Source organism: Corylus avellana, chromosome 5 (assembly GCF_965113065.1).
Source record: "Corylus avellana chromosome 5, dhCorAvel1.hap1.2, whole genome shotgun sequence".
In the NCBI taxonomy this organism is placed as follows: domain Eukaryota; kingdom Viridiplantae; phylum Streptophyta; class Magnoliopsida; order Fagales; family Betulaceae; genus Corylus; species Corylus avellana.
This window is the reverse complement of record NC_142494.1, coordinates 11,472,013-11,492,929: the sequence shown is the minus strand read 5'-3', so window position 1 is coordinate 11,492,929 and position 20,917 is coordinate 11,472,013. Positions and strand designations below refer to the sequence as shown.

At 41.0% G+C, this 20,917-nt stretch overlaps 2 protein-coding genes across 6 annotated transcripts in view; one reads left to right on the top strand and one right to left on the bottom strand.

The window, feature by feature from the left end:
• The window catches only part of LOC132180502 (26S proteasome non-ATPase regulatory subunit 2 homolog A), a 22,603-nt gene extending 6,577 nt beyond the window's left edge, over positions 1 to 16,026 (top strand). For 4 of the 5 annotated variants that reach the window (XM_088516490.1, XM_088516492.1, XM_088516494.1 and 1 more), the window contains 14 exons: positions 5,741 to 5,899; positions 6,846 to 6,953; positions 7,029 to 7,133; positions 7,215 to 7,355; positions 7,442 to 7,546; positions 12,992 to 13,213; positions 13,450 to 13,563; positions 13,647 to 13,880; positions 14,438 to 14,497; positions 14,608 to 14,721; positions 14,808 to 14,893; positions 15,051 to 15,159; positions 15,281 to 15,459; positions 15,571 to 16,026. In XM_088516490.1, the coding sequence (XP_088372616.1) occupies positions 5,741 to 5,899; positions 6,846 to 6,953; positions 7,029 to 7,133; positions 7,215 to 7,355; positions 7,442 to 7,546; positions 12,992 to 13,213; positions 13,450 to 13,563; positions 13,647 to 13,880; positions 14,438 to 14,497; positions 14,608 to 14,721; positions 14,808 to 14,893; positions 15,051 to 15,159; positions 15,281 to 15,459; positions 15,571 to 15,646 (1,812 nt within the window). In that variant the 3' untranslated portion in view covers positions 15,647 to 16,026. The remainder of the gene's footprint in view (positions 1 to 5,740; positions 5,900 to 6,845; positions 6,954 to 7,028; positions 7,134 to 7,214; positions 7,356 to 7,441; positions 7,547 to 12,991; positions 13,214 to 13,449; positions 13,564 to 13,646; positions 13,881 to 14,437; positions 14,498 to 14,607; positions 14,722 to 14,807; positions 14,894 to 15,050; positions 15,160 to 15,280; positions 15,460 to 15,570) is intronic. The other variant, XM_088516491.1, reaches the window with a different exon arrangement.
• Positions 10,282 to 12,444, bottom strand: LOC148585777 (uncharacterized). Its single transcript, XM_088516330.1, has 4 exons — positions 12,430 to 12,444; positions 12,045 to 12,279; positions 10,877 to 11,602; positions 10,282 to 10,640 (listed from the first exon to the last, which is right to left on the bottom strand). The coding sequence occupies exons 1-4, from the start codon at positions 12,442 to 12,444 to the stop codon at positions 10,603 to 10,605; spliced, it is 1,014 nt and encodes a 337-aa protein (XP_088372456.1). The 3' UTR covers positions 10,282 to 10,602.
• Positions 16,027 to 20,917: the final 4,891 nt, after the last annotated feature.

Sequence of the window (20,917 nt, the reverse complement as noted above, 5' to 3'; positions counted from 1 at the left end):
CTCGCGTGGGGTTAGACAAGGTGACCCTCTATCGCCTTTTTTGTTCATCTTGGTCATGGAGGCTTTTAGTAGGATGATTAATGCCTCCATCAGTAGGGGCTTCATCAATGGGTTCTATGTGGGTGCCAGGGAGCATGAGCGGGTTTCGATCTCCCATCTTCTTTTTGCTGATGATACTTTGGTGTTTTGTGGGGCAGAACCGGAACATGTTAGATTTATTAAAGCCCTCAGTATAGGTTTCGAGGCGGTTTCCGGGCTAAAGATTAATCGGGCCAAGTCTGTTTTGGTCCCAGTCGGAGATTCAGTTGAGACGGATGAGTTGGCCGGCGTCTTGGGTTGTGGCACTAGCTCGCTTCCCTTGAAGTATTTGGGTCTTCCGCTAGGGGCTTCCTTCAAGCAGTTGGCTGTTTGGGATGATATGGTGGAGAAAATTGCTAGAAGGTTGGCCTCTTGGAAGCGTTCCTATTTGTCCAAGGGGGCGAGGCTCACTCTCATCAAGAGTACCTTATCCAACCTTCCCACCTATCTTCTGTCCCTGTTTCCCATCCCTATCTCCGTGGCGAATCGTATTGAGAAGATTCAACGGGATTTTTTATGGGGAGGTTTCAAGGATGAGCCCAAATTCCATTTGGTCAGTTGGCACGAGGTTTGTTCTCCGATTGCTGAGGGAGGTCTAGGGATTCGGAGCTTGCGCCTTTTCAACCAAGCCCTCTTGGGGAAAGGGTTATGGAGATTTGCAAATGAAGAAGAAGCTTGGTGGAGAAGTATCTTGGTGGCTAAGTATGGGGTGGTTTGGGGTGGTTGGCGTTCAAATGTTCCTCGTGGAACGCATGGGGTGGGGTTATGGAAACACATTTGTGGGGTTTGGAGGTCGTTTCGGTGCCACTTCAGATTAGTTCCCGGTTTGGGGGGGAAGGTCAAATTTTGGGAGGATTGTTGGTGCGGCGAGACGCCTCTCAAAGTTGTTTTTCCGGGCTTTTTTAATATAGCCCGCAACAAGGATGCCTCCATTGCGGATATCCGGGAGTGTGTAAATGGGATGGTGCATTGGAACGTTACTTTTACCCGTAGTATCCATGATTGGGAGGAGATGGCCTTAGCCTCTTTCTTCTCGCTCTTGTATTCGTCTCCGATCCGGGGGGAAGGGGTTGACCGAATGTGGTGGATTCCTTCAAGTAAAGGGAAGTTTGAGGTCCGCACTTTCTACAGGAGGCTTGCCCTTAAGGAGCCTAACCAGTTCCCATGGAGAAGGATTTGGCGTACTAAGGCTCCTTTGCGAGTGGCGTTTTTTGCTTGGTCGGCCGCTCTTGGAAAATCTCTCACACTGGATAATGTTCGGAAGAGAGGTATTGTTGTGATTAATCGTTGCTGTATGTGTGAGGCGGATGGGGAGTCTGTGGATTATCTCTTCCTTCATTGTGGGGTCGCGCGCAAGTTGTGGGAGGTCATCTTCTCTCGCTTTAACTTGAGTTGGGTTATGCCTAGAAGCGTCATGGAGATGTTTGCCAGTTGGTGGGCGGGAGGTAGAACTAGTAGTGTTGTGGTTTGGAAGATGTCTCCCTTGTGTCTTCTATGGTGTCTTTGGAAGGAAAGGAATGCGAGATGTTTCGAGGATTTGTCGAGGAACCTAGAGGATCTTATTCACTTCTTTTTGTACACTTTATTCACATGGACAGCAGGATGGCTTGCTCCTTTAGTGATTGATTTTTCTGATTTTCTCTTTATGTTCTCTTCTTCTTTCTCCCCTACTTAGTCGCTCTCTTGTATACTTCCTGTGTACTAGGGTTGCGCCCCTCTGCGCTCTTAATGCATTATTACTTATAAAAAAAAAAAGAATGACTTCACCTCGAATTGACCCCTTATGGATGGGCTCCATCCTACCCAATGCCCCTCTTCATGACGTATCTTGAAAGAATACAACCGTTCAAATAATGCCAGTACCAACTCCATTTCCCAATCCTGGACTTGTTGCATAAAAAGGACTTTCCATTCAATAACCCCATCATTCCATTGAAAGTTATTCGCCACCCACGCATCTTTGTGCCTAGCAATAGTGAACAAAGTCGGAAAAACATGTTTGGTCTATCATCACACCAAATATCATGCCAAAAACTTACTTTAGATCCAACCCCTACCTTAAAACGAGCAAAGTTGGAAACACTGTCCTACCCCCTTCTAATATGTTTCCACACACCCACTCCATACGTCCCTATAACCTCCTTCGAACACCAACCACCCCTCATATTCTCATATTCTGCTTCAACTACCATTTTCCATAATGCTTTGCACTCCATAGCATACCGCCACAACCACTTTCCTAATAAAGCTCTATTAAAAATTGAAGAACAATATAGGTGCGTAGCTGAATATGAAGTTGATGCTTGAGGTTGTGGCGGCCACTCCGTTGGTGGGGGTGGAGGGCTATTCCGAGGTGGTGCTCAATGCGATGGGAGCTACTCCCACTATGGGGTTGTCTTTTGCAGATGACAAGAAAAGACTTAAGGATCTTCTTTCAGTCATTGAAGAGGATCGGTATTGTGAAGATAGGGTTTCTGCCACAAATACTAAGGGGAAGAGGGAGCTCTAAAATTTGGAATGCTCCATTAATTTTGAGGCTCTAGGTAGTGGCTCTAGTCGGGGCAAAGCTGCAAAGGTAGGGTAGCTTTGCGGGTTTAGGACTGCCTTGTGAGTTTCGGGCATTTTTGGGGTTTTAGGGGTTTGTTTTGCGGGCTTAGGGCTCTTTTATCGGGTTCATTGTGTGGGCTAACGTTGGTTTTCCTATATATACTTCCTGTGTACTTAGGAGTGCCTTACAATTTTTGATATATACAACATTACTTATCAAAATTAAATAAAAATTTGAAGCAAATTCCAAACACCTAGCCGTCCCATTTGTATCGGCTTGCAGATATGCTTCCAATTTACTAAGTGGAATTTTACCTCATCCCCATGCCACCCTAGTGGAAATCCCTCTGTAGTCTCTCGAGCTTATTAGCCATTCTCACTGGAATAGGAAATAAAGATAAATTCCTAAAGATAAGTAATATGTCGGAAGATTAGAAAGTGTACTTTTAAGTAGAGTCAAACGTCCGCCCTTAGACAAATACAGTTTCTTCCAACCAGCCAATCGACATTCCATTTGCTCAATAGCACCATTCCAAATAGACATGGCCTTTTATGAGGCACCTAGCGGCAAACCCAAATACTTCATACGCAAAAAGGCAACTCGACACCCAAGAATATTAGGTAAGTCTTTGACATCTTCCACTACTCCTATAGCTACAAGTTCGGATTTGCCCAAATTGATTTTCAAGCCCGAGACTGCTTCAAAACACAAGAAAATAAACCACAAATGTCAAATTTGCTCAGACTGCACACCTCAAAAAATTAGTGTCATCAGCAAACAGTAAATGAGATACTGCCAAAGCTTCATTGTCCCTTGACCCACTGAGAACCCTATCAATAAGCCCTGCTCCATCATTGTAGTCAACATCCTGCTCAACGCCTCCATAACCACCACAAACAAAAGCGGCGAAAGCAGATCCCTTTGTCGTATCCCATGTGAGCTATTATTAAAATACCCCGCAGGAGTTCCATATACAAGAATGGAAAATCTCACCGTGGAAATACAACACTCCATCCATGCCCGCCATTTCTCCCCAAAACCACATCGCTGAAGCAAATAAATCAAGAAGTCCCAACTAACGGGATCATATGCCTTTTTCAAATCCAACTTGCATGGTACACCGATTTTCCTCTATTGAATGTGATTGTCCAGACACTCATTAGCAATAAACACTGAATCTAAGATTTGGCGACCTCTAATGGAGGCATTCTGCAAATTGGAAATAATCTTTACCAAAACCGACTTAAACCTAGTAGCAAGGACTTTGGATATGATTTTATAAATCCCACCCACCAGGCTAATAGGCTGAAAATCCTTCACCTCCACCGCACCTACCTTTTTTGGAATTAGAGAAACAAAGGTTGCCTCAAAACTATTTCAAACCGTCAACGACTATGGAATTCCAAAAATACAGCCATAATATCATGTTTCAATACTTCCCAACATTTCTGAAAAAATGCCATAGTGAAACCATCTAGCCCCAACGCCTTTTCCCCTCCAAACCCCTCACCACCTCCCACACCTCTTGTTCCTCAAACTCTCTTTCTAAGCAAGTACTCTCATCCTCATCAGTGGACAGAAAAGATTGACCATCCATCCTTGGCCGCCAAAAACACTGCTCAGAATTTAAATTTCTATAAGATGTACAATATTCTAAAGACGTCCACATGATTATTAGACATTGCACCATTGATTCGTAAGGACTCTACATGATTATATCTGCCGATGAGACTTTGCTACCCTGTGAAAGAATTTGGTGTTTTTGTCCCCCTCCTTCAACCACAAAACTCTTGATTTTTGTCTCCAGTGGACTTTCTTAGGGGTGTACAAGTGGTTGCGGTTAGCAGTCATTGGCTATAACCGCTAACCGCAACTGCTTAAGGAGGTTATTAGATTTTAATAATCGCAACCGCTTCGTTTAGGGGGTTAGCGGTTTTTTTCTTTTTCTTTTTTTATTTATTTATTTTTTATATGGGCTTTTTGAGGTGTTTTTTGCCTTTTTCTGCCTATTTTTTGGGCTTATTTTATATAGTTTTGGGTTAAAGTGTTCTAAAAAACAATGAATATGATGAAACTCTATTCCTAACTTGTATTTAAAACAAATTTTTAATATAAAATATAAAATATATATTTATATTATTATATAAAAGGGAAGGCGGTTAGCGGTTATTTAATGGCTAACCGCCCCCGTTTGTACACCCCTAGACTTCCTCACAAAGAAGGGTTTTCTCCAATTCCTTAGACATGAAACTTCCTTGCCCTTTCCTCATATACTACTAATTCACGATCCTCTGCAATTAAATCCAGCTCCCAGATGCCCTCCAATAATTCCTTCTTCTTCTTCTCGACATCACCAAACACCTCCTCATTTCATTGTTTCAAATCCGTCTTTAAGACTTTTAGTTTATTAGCCAAGAAAAAACTAGGCAAGCCATGAAAATCATATGACATCCCCCCAAGATTTAACCTAATCAACAAAAGCTTTAGATTTCAGCCGCATGTTTTCTAATTTAAAATACCTGCTTCCACCTCTAGCCACCCCACAATCCAACATCAAAGGAAAGTGATCAAGACAGTATACGCGGCAATTGCGTTTGTGTCACATCCGGATAATGTTCTTCCCACTCCGGAGAAAGTAAGAATTTGTCGATTTTAGACCATATTTAATCTTCCTAATTATTGGATCACGTAAACTGCCAAATGAACTCTAAAAACTCTGCCTTTGCTACAGAATAATTCGAGTCCCCGAATCTCTCACTTGGAAACCGAACTACATTGAAATCTCCCCCAATACACCATGGCACCTCCCATCAGCTCATCAAGCCAGCCAACTCATCCCATAGACCCCTCCTTTCAGCATCATCATTCGGGCCATACACCCCCCCTGAATGCCCAAACAAACTTATCATCTACATTTCGCATAGAACATGCAATTGTATATCGCCCCACACACTCCCTCAACCTTCTCAACCACCCGCCTATCCAACATTAACAGCACTCCACCTGACGCCCCACTTGAACCCGGATAGCACGCAACCCACATGTTAGCATCCCCCATATATGAGGCTTTTTGATACTGAGTACTTCTTTTCTAAGTGTTGCTCTTTGATGCAGGGTATTTCATTCGAGCTGGACGATGAGATGGTTGCGGATGATGATGACAGAGAGGTATTACAGGAGATAATAAACAACAGCAAGTTAAGTGAAGGCTATCTTACACTCGCTCGAGATATTGAGGTCATGGAACCCAAATCTCCTGAAGATATCTATAAGGTTTGAACTTTTGTTCTGGATAATCAGTAATGCTCGATAAGATATGACCTTTAATGTCTGCAAAGCTTTTACTTCTGTTATTCAGCCTTGGTATGTTTATTAATTTTTTAGGTAACTGCTCTCACAATGTTTATTATTTGTATTGTTCTGAGGAGGAATTCCATCAAGTGAGATCATTAATCTCTTCTACTCGCATTTATTTATGGTTTTTTCTTTGTGACTTCTTCTAAAGTGCTCATGACTTGCTAAGAGATCTTGTGGAAAGTTGGAAACTATTGCTGAAAATTCTGTCTCTGGTTGCCGTTGTTCTAATTGAAGTTTTGCCATAAATGGTGCTAATTAATTAAAGAAATTGTATATTGTGATGGCTGCTAAAATATGGACCTTATAGGTCTTCTATTTTATTGGTTTAGCGTGGAGTACCTCTTATACCCTGTAGAGACAACCATATCTCTGCTTCTGGGTTATGAAGGAAGTTAGTGGGTAGCTACTATGATTTCTGTGTTAGGAGACCTTGGTGAAAAAGCAGTGTCATTGCAGTGATTTATTTCCGCCAATTATGATTGTTGAATACATTATGGCACAGTCTAGGACTGGTTGCTGCAAATGTATTGATTGTTATGTTAGTCTTCTTGTTCATTCTTGTGCGTGGCATATGTATTTTATATTTTATAATTCATTTCTAATCTGTATATGTTTATAGTATGTGGGTGTGTTGTGTTGATGTCATGGGAGGGCTGGTAGCCTATAGGACTAGCTAGGTTAAAGTCATGATCACTGCACTAATGCATGAGATTTTATCAATTAAAGTTTCTCTTTCAGGTGCAGAAGTTACCAAAGAAAAAAAAAAAAAAAACAGAGAAAAATGTTATAGGTGCTCATTTTATGTTTAAAAGTGAATGCATGTATCAATTTGACTAGTTTGCATTCTCTTGTGTTTTCTTAGGCACACTTGCTTGATGGCCGGGGTAGTGCTGGTGCAAGTGTTGACTCGGCTAGACAAAACCTCGCTGCCACCTTTGTTAATGCTTTTGTAAATGCTGGCTTTGGTCAGGTAATATTTGCTATATGCTTGAGAAATAGTGGATTGCTGTGAGTTTTCTTGATATGAATTCTTAGATTGCTGCAGGATAAGTTGATGACAGTCCCATCAGACAATTCTAATGGTGGTTCTTCTTCTAATTGGCTTTTCAAAAATAAAGAACACGGGAAGACTAGTGCTGCAGCAAGTCTTGTATGCATCCATTTACTGCTTGGTTTCTCTCTTATTTATTTAACCTGTATGTTGGATTCTCATTGCCTTCTGTCATAACAGAGTATGATTTTACTGTGGGATGTTGATGCTGGGCTTGCCCAAATTGACAAATACTTCCATCTAAGTGACAGCCATATCATTGCTGGCGCATTATTAGGAGTTGGGATTGTGAATTGTGGTATCAAGAATGATTGTGATCCTGTGAGTTCCATTAACTATTCTTCTTTGCATGGAACAGCATATGAGCTTGAATTGTATCTCCATTCTAACTTGACTTATTTTCTTAGGCACTGGCACTTCTGGGTGATTATGTAGATAAAGATGATTCATCCGTCAGAATTGGTGCAATAATGGGCCTCGGAATTGCATATGCTGGTTCCCAAAACGAGCAGGTGAAGTAGCTTGCTTTATTATGTCAGTAGTTCTCTTAGGACGCAGCAATCATGTTTCGGTAATGGATGTTTGGATACCTCCTTTATTGTCTTTCACCCTGTTAGAGGGATTTAGGGTTTGCATGTAAAGAGAAGAAAGAAGAGGCTTTGTTGTTTTCACGTAGCCTTCTCCTCTCATACTTCATATATATATATATATAGATCTAATGTAACATTGAGTACAAAGACCAAAATACCCCATATAATATATTAACCCTAATATGCTCATCTAACACTCCCCCTCAAGCTGGAGCATATATATCATATAAGCCCAGCTTGGAACAAATAAATTCTAACTTTTTTCGACACAAGGACTTTGTAAACATATCAGCTAGTTGATCTCCAGACTTCACAAATGGTGTAGATATATCTCTGCTGAGTATCTAATCTCGAACAAAGTGACAATCAACCTCAATATGCTTAGTTCTTTCATGAAAAACAGAGTTAGATGCAATATGTATAGCGGCTTGATTGTCACAAAATAACGGGATAGGAGTAGGAGCGGTGAATCCAATCTCCTGTAGGAAATGTTGTAACCACGTCAATTCACTGGCAGTATTAGACATTGCCCTGTATTCTGCCTCAGCACTCGACTATGGCACCACCGTCTGTTTCTTACTTTTCCAAGTCACCAGATTACCACCCAAGAATGTGCAATACCCTGTAGTAGATCGCCTATCTGGGAGGGAACCTGCCCAATCTGCATCAGTAAACCCTTCTACCCGGAGGTGTCCATTCGGTCTATACAATATCCCAAGGCCAGGAGCTCCTTTCAAATATCGAATAATACGAGTAACAGCTTCCCAATGTAAAACTCTAGGAGCCTCCAAGAATTGACTAACAACACCAACTGCATATGAAATGTTTGGCCTAGTAATAGTGAGATAATTCAACTTTCCAACCAAACGACGATACCTACTAGGATCTTCAAATAATTCTCCATTGGAGTGTCAACAGGACGAGCACCCAGGAGACCAGTCTCTTCTAACAAATCAAGTGCATATTTTCTTTGAGATAAATTGATACCCTTTTGGGATCTAGCAACTTCAATTTCCAAGAAATATCTGAGTTTTCCCAAATCTTTAGTATGAAACTTCTGCTGTAAAAACAATTTCAATCGAGCAATACCTCCTGAATCATCACCTGTAATCACAATGTCATCCACATATACCACAAGAAGAATGTAGCCTGCATTTTTATGCAAGTGAAATACTAAATGATCTGTCTGACAACGCTGAAGACCAAACTCCATAACAGCCTCAGAGAACTTCCCAAACCATGCCCGTGGAGATTGCTTGAGACCATACAAAGCCTTTTTTAACTTACAAACACAACTCCGATACTCCCCCTGAGCAACAAACCCAGGTGGTTGCTCCATATAAACTTCCTCATGTAAATCCCCATGTAAAAAGGCACTTTTGACATCCAACTGAAATAAGGGCCAATTAAGATTAGCAGCCAAAGAAATAAGAATACGAACGGAAGAGATTTTGGCAACTGGAGAAAACGTCTCATCATAATCAATACCATATGTCTGTGTATAACCCTTAGCAACCAAACGAGCTTTCAACCGTTCAACAGAACCATCAGGATTAAACTTAACCGTGTATACACATTTGCAACCAACAGTCTTCTTAGTAGGGGGTAATGGAACAAGTTCCCACGTACCATTTTGATGTAAGGCCTTCATTTCCAATTCCATAGCTTGCCTCCGACCAGAGTCAGATAAGGCATCCTGCACTGTCTTTGGGGTGGAAACAGTTGAAAGATGGGAAATAAAGCAAGAATGGGAAGGAGATAAAGAACTAGTGGATACAAACTGACTGATAGGATGTTTTGTAGTGCAAGAACGTGTACCTTTCTGTAGGGCAATGGGCAAGGAATCAGATGCAAGTGCCAGCGGATCCGAAGACGGGGAGGATGATGGTGGAGCTGCAGGAGCTGATGGTCGTGGCCGACGTGTATAAACCTGGAGAGGAGCAGGTGAAGGTGGAGGCAACATGACAGACTTAGAGAGATATGGAACAGGCAGCGGAACAGACGCGACATCAAGCTCAAGGGTAGACGCTCCGAAAGACGCATCAACAGGAAAATAGGAAAGAGACTCAACAAAGGTGACATCAGCGCTAGTAAAGTAGCGGCGAAGAACAGGACTATAACAACGATATCCTTTATGAGTTGTGGAATAACCAAGAAAGACACATTTGGTAGAACGAGGATCAAGTTTATCATAACCAGGACCCAAATTATGAACATAACAAACACACCCAAAAACCCTAAGTGGTAAGGCAAATGGGGGTGACGAACAGTATAAGAGAGAATGAGGAGAAGCACCATCTAAGACCGAGGAGGGCATTCGATTAATGAGGTAACAAGCAGTAAGAACAGCGTCACTCCAAAAATGTTTGGGGACATGCATATGAAATAAGAGACAGCGTGCAACATCCAATAAATGACGATTCTTGCGTTCAGCCACTCCATTTTGTTGTGGAGTGTGAGCACATGATGTTTGATGGATAATGCCTTTATCAGACAAATAAGAGGCAAAAGAACTAGATGTGTATTCTTTGGCATTATCAGAACGCAAAATACGAATTTTCTTAGTTAATTGAGTCTTAATCATATTACGAAAAATCCGGAAAACAGAAAATAACTCTGAACGATTTTTCATTAAAAATAGCCAAGTCGTACGGGAAAAATCATCCACAAAGGTCACAAAATAATGAAATTTATTGGATGCAATATTCATTGGACCCCATACATCAGAATGAACCAACTCAAAAGGATGTGAAACACGACTAACAACTCTTGACGAAAAAGAAACACGACGGTGCTTACTAAGCTGACAAGCTTCGCAAGACACGGACAACTCGTTTCGAAGACTCGGGACTTGATGCTTCAACGTAGGAAGGGAAGGATGACCAAGACGACAATGCCACTGAAGAGCTGAGGTTGACGACTGTAAAGCACATGAGGAAAATGAAGGTGCAAGATCCAGATAATATAAGCCACCAACTTCATGCCCCATACCAATCATCCTCTTCGTCTTGAGATCCTGAAAAATGCACAAAGAAGGGTAAAAACTGACAGAACAATTAAGAGCTTTGGTAATTTTACTAATGGATAACAAATTAAAAGGAAAACCAGGAACGTGTAGAATAGAAAGCAACTCAATATCTGGACTCAAATGGGTATGGCCAGAGCCGGCTACGGTGGAGAGGGAACCATTAGCTAGGGTGACACTGTGGGGTGTATCAACAGGACGATAATCAGAGAGAGAAGTGGACGAACCAGTCATATGCTCATTGGCGCCAGAATCAATAATCCAAGAGTCGCGAGTGGAGGATAAAAGACAGTGAGATGCAGTATCTAACTGAGCAAGAGTAGCAGTGGAAGAGGTAGAAGCCCGCTTATGGGTTAAGAACTGAGCATACTCATCTTTTGGAATGGAGATCAAATCATTCTCGAAGTGTGAGTTCGAGCTAACAGGTGGTCCAGATGGAGCTGGGAAATCAGTGTGAGAAGCAACCTGATTGGCCAACCCAGATGGTGTGCCATGTAAATCCCAACAAAGGTCCACAGAATGGTTAGGACGACCACAATGAGTGCATTTGCGAGGCCCACGACCTCCAATGCGACCTCCACCTCGAGAATCACGTCCACCACGAAAACCACGACCACCTCGTCCCCCACGAGAACTACCATAACTTCCACGGGCAGCAATAAAGGCAGCGCGCTCACCAGTACGCTCAGAACTTATTTGAGAGCTATGATCAGTAAGATTAGCACGCTGAATCCGAGAAAAGACTTCAGGAAGTGAGGGAAGTGTAGAACCCCCCAAAATCTGCGCACGAACCGACTCAAACTCAGGTTTCAAGCCAAGAAGAAACCGAACCACATCCACATCTTGACGTTGCTGTTCCATTTTCTTCAGGTCCTTAGAGAGCGGTTGGTACAAGTTTCGTTCCTTACAAATAGCCACAACGTGGTTGTAGTACTCATCCACAGTTTGATCACCTTGTTCAAGTCCAAAATACTGTTACACACTTCATAAATCCGAGTAATATTCCCAGTTCCAGAGTACATGTGACTAAGATGATCCCAAATGTCCTTGGCACTAGGCAAGTAGATGCATGAAGATCCAATGTGAGACTCAATACTATTCAACATAAGAGAGATAATTTGATTATCTTCTTGTTCCCAAAGGCTAGGAGGATACTCTGTAGGCATACCTGAGGTTAAGTGAATAAACAAACCCTTGCCTTTGAGAAAAACTTCAACAGACCTTGCCCAATAAATATAATTCTTTCCATTGAGCTTCACAGAGTCATAGGAGCATTAACGAAGGAAGTTTCAAGTTTAGAGGCCATAATCTCAACAACAAAGAAGCCAGACTCCACAGAAATACAAAAAAAATAATAGTAACTGTAACAACCACTTAAAAGGAATGAAAAAAAACCAAAACCAGAACTCGCCGAAGACTCGCCGGAGACAGTCGAAACTTGTCGGGGGACAGGCAGACCACGCCGGAAATCCCACTGGAAAGACCAAGACCGGAAGCTAAACCAAACAGGGACCTGCGCCGGAGACTTACCGGAGGCTCGCCGGAAACTCGCCGGAAATACACGGAAACACGCCAGTGTCTGACAGACCTCACCGGTGATACCAAAAACCACGGCGACAGACCCAAGCGACTACCACAGAACACGCCGGCAAACCCCCACAGACTCAGTCGACGACCACACTTCAACGACAACCCAGTTTCGGCCGATCATCACTGTAACCTGCCGGCAGCCATATACTTCACCAACAACCACAAACTAGACCGTAAATACACCACAAACCACACCGGCGACCATCTATCCCCAATCACTATTCGTGGGCATGAAGCCCACGTCTCACAATTCCACTCTCAGTAGAATAAAACTAGGATTTGGGTAAAAAAAAATATTAATAAAGAAGGGAGGAAGAAGCGGGGTGAGAGAGTAATCAGATGCAGTCAATAGTTATGGCTCTGATACCATATTAGAGGGATTTAGGGTTTGCATGTAAAGAGAAGAAAGAAGAGGCTTTGTTGTTTTCACGTAGCCTTCTCCTCTCATACTTCATATATATATATATAGATCTAATGTAACATTGAGTACAAAGACCAAAATGCCCCATATAATATATTAACCCTAATATGCTCATCTAACACACCCAATAATCACATCTGTGAAATCATTTACTTATCCAACAAGATGTGTGCTCTATATCTCTTTTGGTTACTGAAAGGTCGACAACTAGAGAATTACTATATTTGGTTGGAAGATGTTTGTAAATTGTGAAGTTTGGGCTAGAAAGTGTTGTTTTTATTTGATTTTTAATGTCTTTCAAATGAAAGCTAACTTATTTACACTTCGTCAGATACGGATTAAATTGGCTCCTATACTGAATGAGGCTAAAGCTCCCCTTGACGTAATTGCATTCACTGCAATCTCTTTGGGCTTGGTATATGTGGGTTCCTGCAATAAAGAGGTTGCTAAGGCAATTATATGTGCATTGATGGACCGAAGTGAGTCAGAGTTAGGGGAACCCCTTACTCGCCTTTTGCCTCTTGGCCTTGGTCTTCTATATCTCGGAAAGCAGGTAAATAAATCATCCTCTGAGACTTTTATTAGTTCATTCTTAGTATTCTAGTTTATGAAAGACCAATGGTTTCTATTTTGACCTCCATCTAAGTTAATATCTTTTTGTATTGCATGATAAATATCTGGCCTGATTTTACCACTCAGTTTGCCAAAGATGCCTTACAATGCGAGAATATTTAACATTACAGTTCTATCATTGTGATCATTTTTCAATCTGTCTTTGGTGTTCAACAGAAACATGTGGCGAAAACAGCTGAAGTCTCTCTGACCTTCAATGGAAAAATTAGAAAATACTGTTACATGACACTACTTTCCTGTGCCTATGCTGGAACAGGGAATGTTCTCAAGGTATTCTGTCAAGGCTAAATAATTGTACCATTTATAAACTTTCCCGTAAATATAATATATTAACTTTGGCATGCACAAAGTAGCTTATCTTTTTCCCACAGGTTCAAAACCTTCTGAGTCACTGCTCACAACATCTTAACAAGAGTGAAACCCACCAGGGTCCTGCTGTACTTGGAATTGCGATGGTGGCAATGGCTGAAGAATTGGGGCTTGAGATGGCAATTCGTTCGTTAGAGCATCTTTTACAGTATGGCGAACGGAACATTCGTCAAGCCGTTCCTTTGGCTCTTGGTCTCCTTTGCATATCAAACCCTAAGGTTTTTATCCTTTTGCTCTTGCTGATCCTTTGGTTAGATCGATTCAATCCTTCTATAAGGCTGAGGTTTTGCCTTTTTCCTTTTGAAAGGAATGACCTACCAGTGGATGGTATTATTAGAAAAGCCTCTTGTATACTTCAAGTGTACTTGGTTTGTGCCCGCCTATGTTTTATTGAAATTTGATTACTTTATTAAGAAAAGAAAAAGCATGCTCATCTGTCTGTCTTAGCTGGGTTGACTTTAAATGGCTTTTGGAATGCTTCTAAGGGCTGGATAAGTAATTTAATAAAACACATTCAGTCAAATTGTAAATCACTTGACTCGTAGATTTCCTTTAAAGCAAATCTTTTATCTTCATTTTTTTTTTGGTTGTAATCTGACTTTTCATCAACTTTAAGGAAATTATATAACTTTGATCTGTGCTAATAAGCTGTTTTAATATCTTTCAAATGCTTACGTTAAGTCTAATGAGTTATGAGTCAAGTTGGTGCTGAGGATACAGTCTTTTTCCCTAAGTTTGCTTTGCTTACCGGTTGCTGATTGGCTCCTCTGGCCAGGTTTATGTTATGGACACATTAAGCAGACTTAGCCATGATACAGATTCAGAAGCAGCAATGGTAAGATATTATAATTAGTTAATAAAATAGTAGAAATAATTTCATCTCTGTTGGTATCATTCTTTCTTTAGTTTCCATTTAAGGCTAAAATGTATAATTGGATGTTACAGGCTGCTGTAATTTCCTTAGGTTTGATAGGTGCGGGTACCAACAATGCTCGAATAGCTGGCATGCTTCGCAATCTTTCAAGCTATTACTACAAAGATGCCAGCCTTCTTTTCTGTGTAATATTTCTAATGAATTTGGTTTTCTCTTCTGTACTGTATTTGATGGAGTTGAGAATGACCGAGTCTCTTTGTCACTTTTTCAGGTTCGAATTGCTCAAGGTCTTGTACATTTGGGGAAGGGCTTATTAACTCTTAATCCGTATTATTCTGAACGGTACTTGCTATCCCCGTAAGTAATCCTTCTGCAGGGCAACCTTGCAACCTCACCTCATTCCTTTAAAACACATTATCTTTACTGCTTCTAGAGGCAGCTGAAGGGTGGCTTTCTGAGTATACCTAGCCCTTTGTTCTATTTCATGTCTAAACAATTTCTTCTCATCTGACAGGACGGCACTTGCTGGATTAGTAACCATGCTGCATGCATGCCTAAACATGAAAGCCATCATTTTGGGGAAATATCATTATGTTCTCTACTTCCTTGTTTTGGCGATGCAGGTTGGTTCTAGTTTGGTTCTCTTTTTCGACCTCTTCAATTTGGTAGCCTTTTTTATTTCCCCCTTTCCAGGTAATTTTATTAACTTTTCTGATGGTCAATTATTTGGCAATGTTATAACAGCCAAGAATGTTGATGACTGTGGATGAGAATCTCAAACCTCTTTCTGTACCTGTTTGGGTGGGTCAAGCAGTCGATGTCGTTGGCCAGGCTGGTCGTCCCAAGACCATCACGGGTTTCCAGACACACTCAACCCCTGTTATTTTGGCTGCTGGTGATAGGGCAGAACTGGCTACTGAGAAGTAAGTACTCCCTTGAAAGTGGCCTTCCAATTTCCACATGTAGAAGAAATAAGGTGGTTCAATAACCTCTGCTATTGAAATTATATGCTAACAGTTACGCTCTTTATGTAGATACATTCCTCTGTCTCCCATTCTTGAAGGCTTTGTCATCTTGAAAGAGAACCCAGAGTACGGAGAAGAACGTTAGAGCTGTGTTAGAAGACAAGTGCACAAGAATTGAGAAGATGATTAATGGTTGACATATGAGGGACTTGGAACCAGATCATCCGAAAAAACTGATGACGATTTGCTAGTATTTGTTGAAATGGTGCACGTATGTTCTACTCATAGAAAACTAGTCTTCTAGAATTAGGTGTTTTGAGAAAGAAGAAAGAAAGGAAGATCTCTTGTTTTTGTTTTAAAAGTCATCTCATGAGCAGCCCGGTAACATTTGTTGAGCTCCTTGGTCCTTGTTAAAAGAAAACGCAAAAGGTATACTAATACAAAGTAATTCAAGTTGGTGGGAATGGCTTCCTCCTTGTACAAGCACACGGAGCTTAGTAAAATAGAACTGTGGGTCGTGCAGCTTGCTTGACTTATCCTTTCTTTTCTTTCAACCTTATTAGTGTTGATAGGTAGGACGGACCGGTTTCTCCCTGGTTGTTGATGTAGTTGCTTGTAGTTTCTTTGATTTATTTTCTAGCTCAGAAGGAACCCTATATGCCTAACAAATGCAAGTTGGATGTTGTTTTCCGGGAGCTAAAAAACTATTTATGGAGTTGGACCTAAAAAAGCTATCCAGGTTCGTTATCGATTAGGTATCAGTGGGAACATGGAGATAAAAGAGTCAACTCCACCAAACTGCACATATGCATATTTATACATAAAATTAATTTTCGATATTTTGGCACTTTGTTTGTTTGTTTGCCTTTTTTTTTTTTTTTTTGGCAGAATCAAGTTTTTCACCATGAAAGGTTATGGGCATGCTCTCTTCAATGTTCTCATTATGATCTAAAGCCATCATGAAAGCTTCTCATTAAGATCTGTTTCTGTAAGCTCTTTTTATTTTCAGATCAAATTATTTGTAAAAACTATTGTACTATGATGAAGTGGAGTTAACTTGTATAGTTGTCTCCTTCGGTTGAGGTTGAAACAAACTCATTTGGAAACAAGAGAAAACTAGTGTTTTCTACAGATATCGTATGGGCAAAATTTCACCAAATTGTCCAAGATGAGAGACTCAGAGTACCCATGTATCAAATTTGCAGAGATTTATTCAGTACCAGGGGGCAAGAGCTCAGACGAGAATTGTTGCCAGACAATACATAGGGGGTGAATTTAATGGCAATTTAAATCCGGTGCTATTCTATTGGACCAACCCAATTGGGTAATATTAAAATGCTCTCGATTTAGGGGTGGCAATTTGTGTTACTTATTAGGTCTAGATTGTGTTGAGGGATGGGTATAAGACTATATAGGTTAACTAATAAGTCATACTTTTGAACTCTTAACTCACTAATTTTGTGTTAGGTCATATTAAAAATTGCCAATTTTAAATGTATGAGTGGTGGGTTAGGTATGAGTATAAGACTATATAGGTCAATTATATTGCTATCTATTTAGTTAAATAGGTTTGATGCACTTCTTTAACTTTAATCCGCTAATTTCATGTTGGGTTTGTATTAGATTCTTGAGTAGTGTAAAAAAATTGCCTGTCCTATCTAACTCCTTGCATATCACTTTGGTTGTTGTTGTTATTGTTTTTTATTTTTATTTTTATTTTATTTTTTATTTTTATATATGAGTAGAACAAAGTACAACAAGAATGTCACAAAAACAAAATACATAAAATTACAAAATTCAAATACAAACAATACAAAAAAGAAACTCCAATCTAACCATATCTCCTGTGAATCCTCGAAGATGGAGTCAATCGGGAAAACTTCTATCAAAGTTGGTCGTAGCAGCCCATAGTGGATGTTGTTGGTTCTAACAAAATGTACTCATGTTAACTTAGCTCTTGTCCAGCTTCCTTGAAAAAATCATGATCAGATTTTTTTTAGGCCCAAATTTGAATCTGAAATTTCATGTGCACCACAAGAGCTTTAGATGAGAGAGTGAGATGAGCCGTAAAGGAGGAGGTATGTTCTAGGAGCCCAAAAGGACTGGCAACACGTGGGCAACACTACACGCGCGGAGGCGGAGACTCGTGGCAGGTGGAGCGGAGGCCAACTAGGGAGGGAGAGGGGCGCGTGGACAGAGTGGAGGTGGAAGGATTGCAATATATGTAGTTTCTAAAAGCCCAAAAAGCTTCCCCCTCCCCCCGGCTTTTTGGGAGATTTTTTGGAGAGCACTGTAGGAGAGAGCTTTGTGCCTCTTAGATCACTTGACAAGAAAGATTAAATTACAAAGAAATTTATCTTTCATTGAAAATTAGAAAGTTCTACCAAGTTTGTCAAAACACAATCAAAATTTGGTAGAGAATGTTTAATTCTTTATTATTCCATTGTGCAAGCCTTTGATTTTGCAAACGTATTCCCAGCAGTTTGGAGTTGAGATTGTATGTTAGTTTTTGGACTTTTGTGGATTTTGGATTTGACCGAATGTTCAGTGAGGACAATTGAATGATAAATAAAACCCTAATCACAAAAATTCGATTTGGATACCCAATGTTCGATGGACGATTACAAAAAATATTATTTTTTGATGTCTTTACCCTTTGTAGTGTGCATGGTTCAGTTTTAAATGCATTTTTAGGACCCATTAGTCTCATTTGTCATCTCTAGCATTTGAAAACTTTGAAAGAGAGAAAAAACGAAGGAGAGAGAAGGTGGATCTTGAGATTCTCTCAAGAAAAGGTAAGCTTCTATGAGAGCACCTACTATCTAGTTTTGGTGTAATACACCACTTTTACAACCTCCAGTATAAGTTTGATACATCAGCGAAAAACACTATATGGAATAGGGATGAAAACACCAGATTTTTAAACCAAACCCACCCATCATCCCTTTTCTCCTTCATTCTAACCCCCAAAACCACCTCCACCTCCATTGAATGTTGCCACTGGAAACCTCCAAAAGTTACCGCTAAAACCCATCATTGGAGACAGCCTAAACCACCCCCACCTTTTTATTTCGTGTTCTTGGTGTGCCTAAGTGCCCAAATTCACCCATGAAAGTTTAGGTCTTGATCAAGTGGCGGATGTACTTTGGGTGGTGGCTGATGAGACCCGTCACAACAAGAGTTCTCGTAAGAGTAGTGATGTGGTCTTTTGAATCCAATCCGATTTTAACTTCAATTAGAGAAATTTCTGTTTAATCATTTTCTTTATTTAATTAAACTTAACCACATCATATAAGTATTCTCAAAGTGCACAAAATGAAACAAATAACAATACAAAATGAAACAAATAACAATGTTAAGCAATTAACATATGGGAGTTAAGGGGCTTGAATGTGCAACATTCGGTGCTCATCAAGTAGGAATGCTAATCCAAAATACACGGATTAGCATTAGCCTAAGAGGAGTAGTAACTATCCTTATCTTTATCTTTATCTTCAACAAGTAGTATATTAGTAATTTATCTCTATATTTCAGCATTAGTAGAGTCGTAGTTGTATTAGAACTCAATTAGTAGTTGTAGTAGAACTCTAGTCAACATATAAGAGCACATAGGTAGAAAGAACTATCAGTGAAGAATTATCCGAGCACTTATGTGTAAACAGTGACTCCAAAGGAACGCCTAGAGAAGTTAGAAACGGATGTGCTCGAGATCAAAGATACAATGAAGAGCATGGAGAAATCCTTGCAGGCTAGCTTCGCCCAATCATTGAAGGAAGTTATGGCCACCTTGTCCAAAACTCAAGGGGAATCATGCAACCCCACGACCAACCAGTTTGGCACGGGACCAACGGATTAAGAGGCCAAGGATAACACTTTTGTGATGCAGCAGAATCGTGACAACCGAGAGGATGGGCACTACGTTACACCCATGAAGATGGATTTCCCTCGATTTTTGGGTGACGACCCTATCATCTAGCTTGACCGGGTCACTCAATTTTTTTAGTACCAATTCATGGGAGATCAGCAGATAGTAACACTCGCAGCTTTTTACCTCGAAGGTTAGGCAAAAATCAATGGTGGCAGTGGGTGAAATCTGTTTATCACAATGAAGGCACACCAATAACTTGGACCGTTTTTGAGAAAGAACTTTTGGCTCGATTTGGGCCAACCAAATATGAAGACTACGACGAAGATTTGTTGCGAGTCAAACAGAAGGGCACACTCTGCGAATACCAACACGAATTTGAATGTCTGGCCAATCGGGTGACAGGCTGATCGCAAGAAGCATTGATTGGCACGTTCTTGGGCGGACTCAAGGCTGAGATCTCCATTGACGTGAGAAAATTCAAACCCCGCACACTCCATGCAACCATTGAATTAGCCCGGATGCTCGATGAGCAGCTGGCCCGTAGGAAGAAGATTGAATCCCCAAGGTTTATCCCGAAGTTCAATTGGAACAGCGGGTCAACCAGCTCAGCCAATTCCAAAATCATTGGGCAAACCAGTCTGGTGAAAAAAAAATCATGTGAGGAGATGCAGCACTGCCGTAAGAAAGGGCTGTGTTTTACTTGCAACGAACGCTATATCTCGGTGCACCAATGTAAAACAAAACAGATGTTTCTCATCGAGGCAGCAATTGACACCTAGACACAACCGGAGGACGAGAAATCTGGGAGATGAGATACCGGAAGATGATGTAGAGGATGACGACGCAGACCCCCAGATTTCTCTCCACGCCCTTGCAGGGTATATCAGACCTCGAACCATGCGTGTCGAAGCCTGGGTGGGACGAAGGCAGGTGCTGGTTCTCATCGATAGTGGGTCAACCCACAATTTTGTGGACAAAAAAAGGTGGCCCAAACGCTGGGTTTACCAGTTACACCAATTGCTGAATTTTCGGTCACTATAGCCAATGGGGGAATGCCTACCGTGCAGGGAGAAGTTTGAGAAGATAAACCTCATGATTCAAGGTATGGAACAACGGTCACTCTATTTTCTCTACCTCTCAATGGACTGGACGTCGTGTTATGTATATAGTGGTTGGAGAGATTGGGCCCAGTGTTATGTGCCTGGGGAAAGTTGGCAACGACAATTACACGTGGCAGCAGAGTTTATAAAGCAGTGGTGACACCCGCAGCACAAGGCATGCAATCAGCAATTCTATGCTAGTTAGGGAAGTGACGGGAGGTGGAGATGTAACGACCTCGATACACAAATCAATTAATTGGTAATTGACTCCATGGTTCGTCTTCCAGCCTAATCTCTCACGAGACAAGATTCAGGGATCACAACCTTTCATAAGCAAGAGACCTAAGCAGAAGACTTTCTAAACTATAGGAATAGAGAGTAATAATGAAGTGATCACACATTTATACACCAGAGTAAACATAATTCCTCATAATATAAAAGTAGTCGC

Bases quoted from the DNA above. Each gene is read 5' to 3' on its own strand.
- LOC148585777 (XM_088516330.1), bottom strand. The intron at 11,603-12,044 runs GTTTTTTTTCAT...GACTTGAACAAG, and splicing joins TTCGGCGAGTTCTGGTTTTG to GTGATCAAACTGTGGATGAG. The intron at 10,641-10,876 runs GTTCGTCCACTT...TGCATTTTTCAG, and splicing joins CGCCAATGAGCATATGACTG to GATCTCAAGACGAAGAGGAT.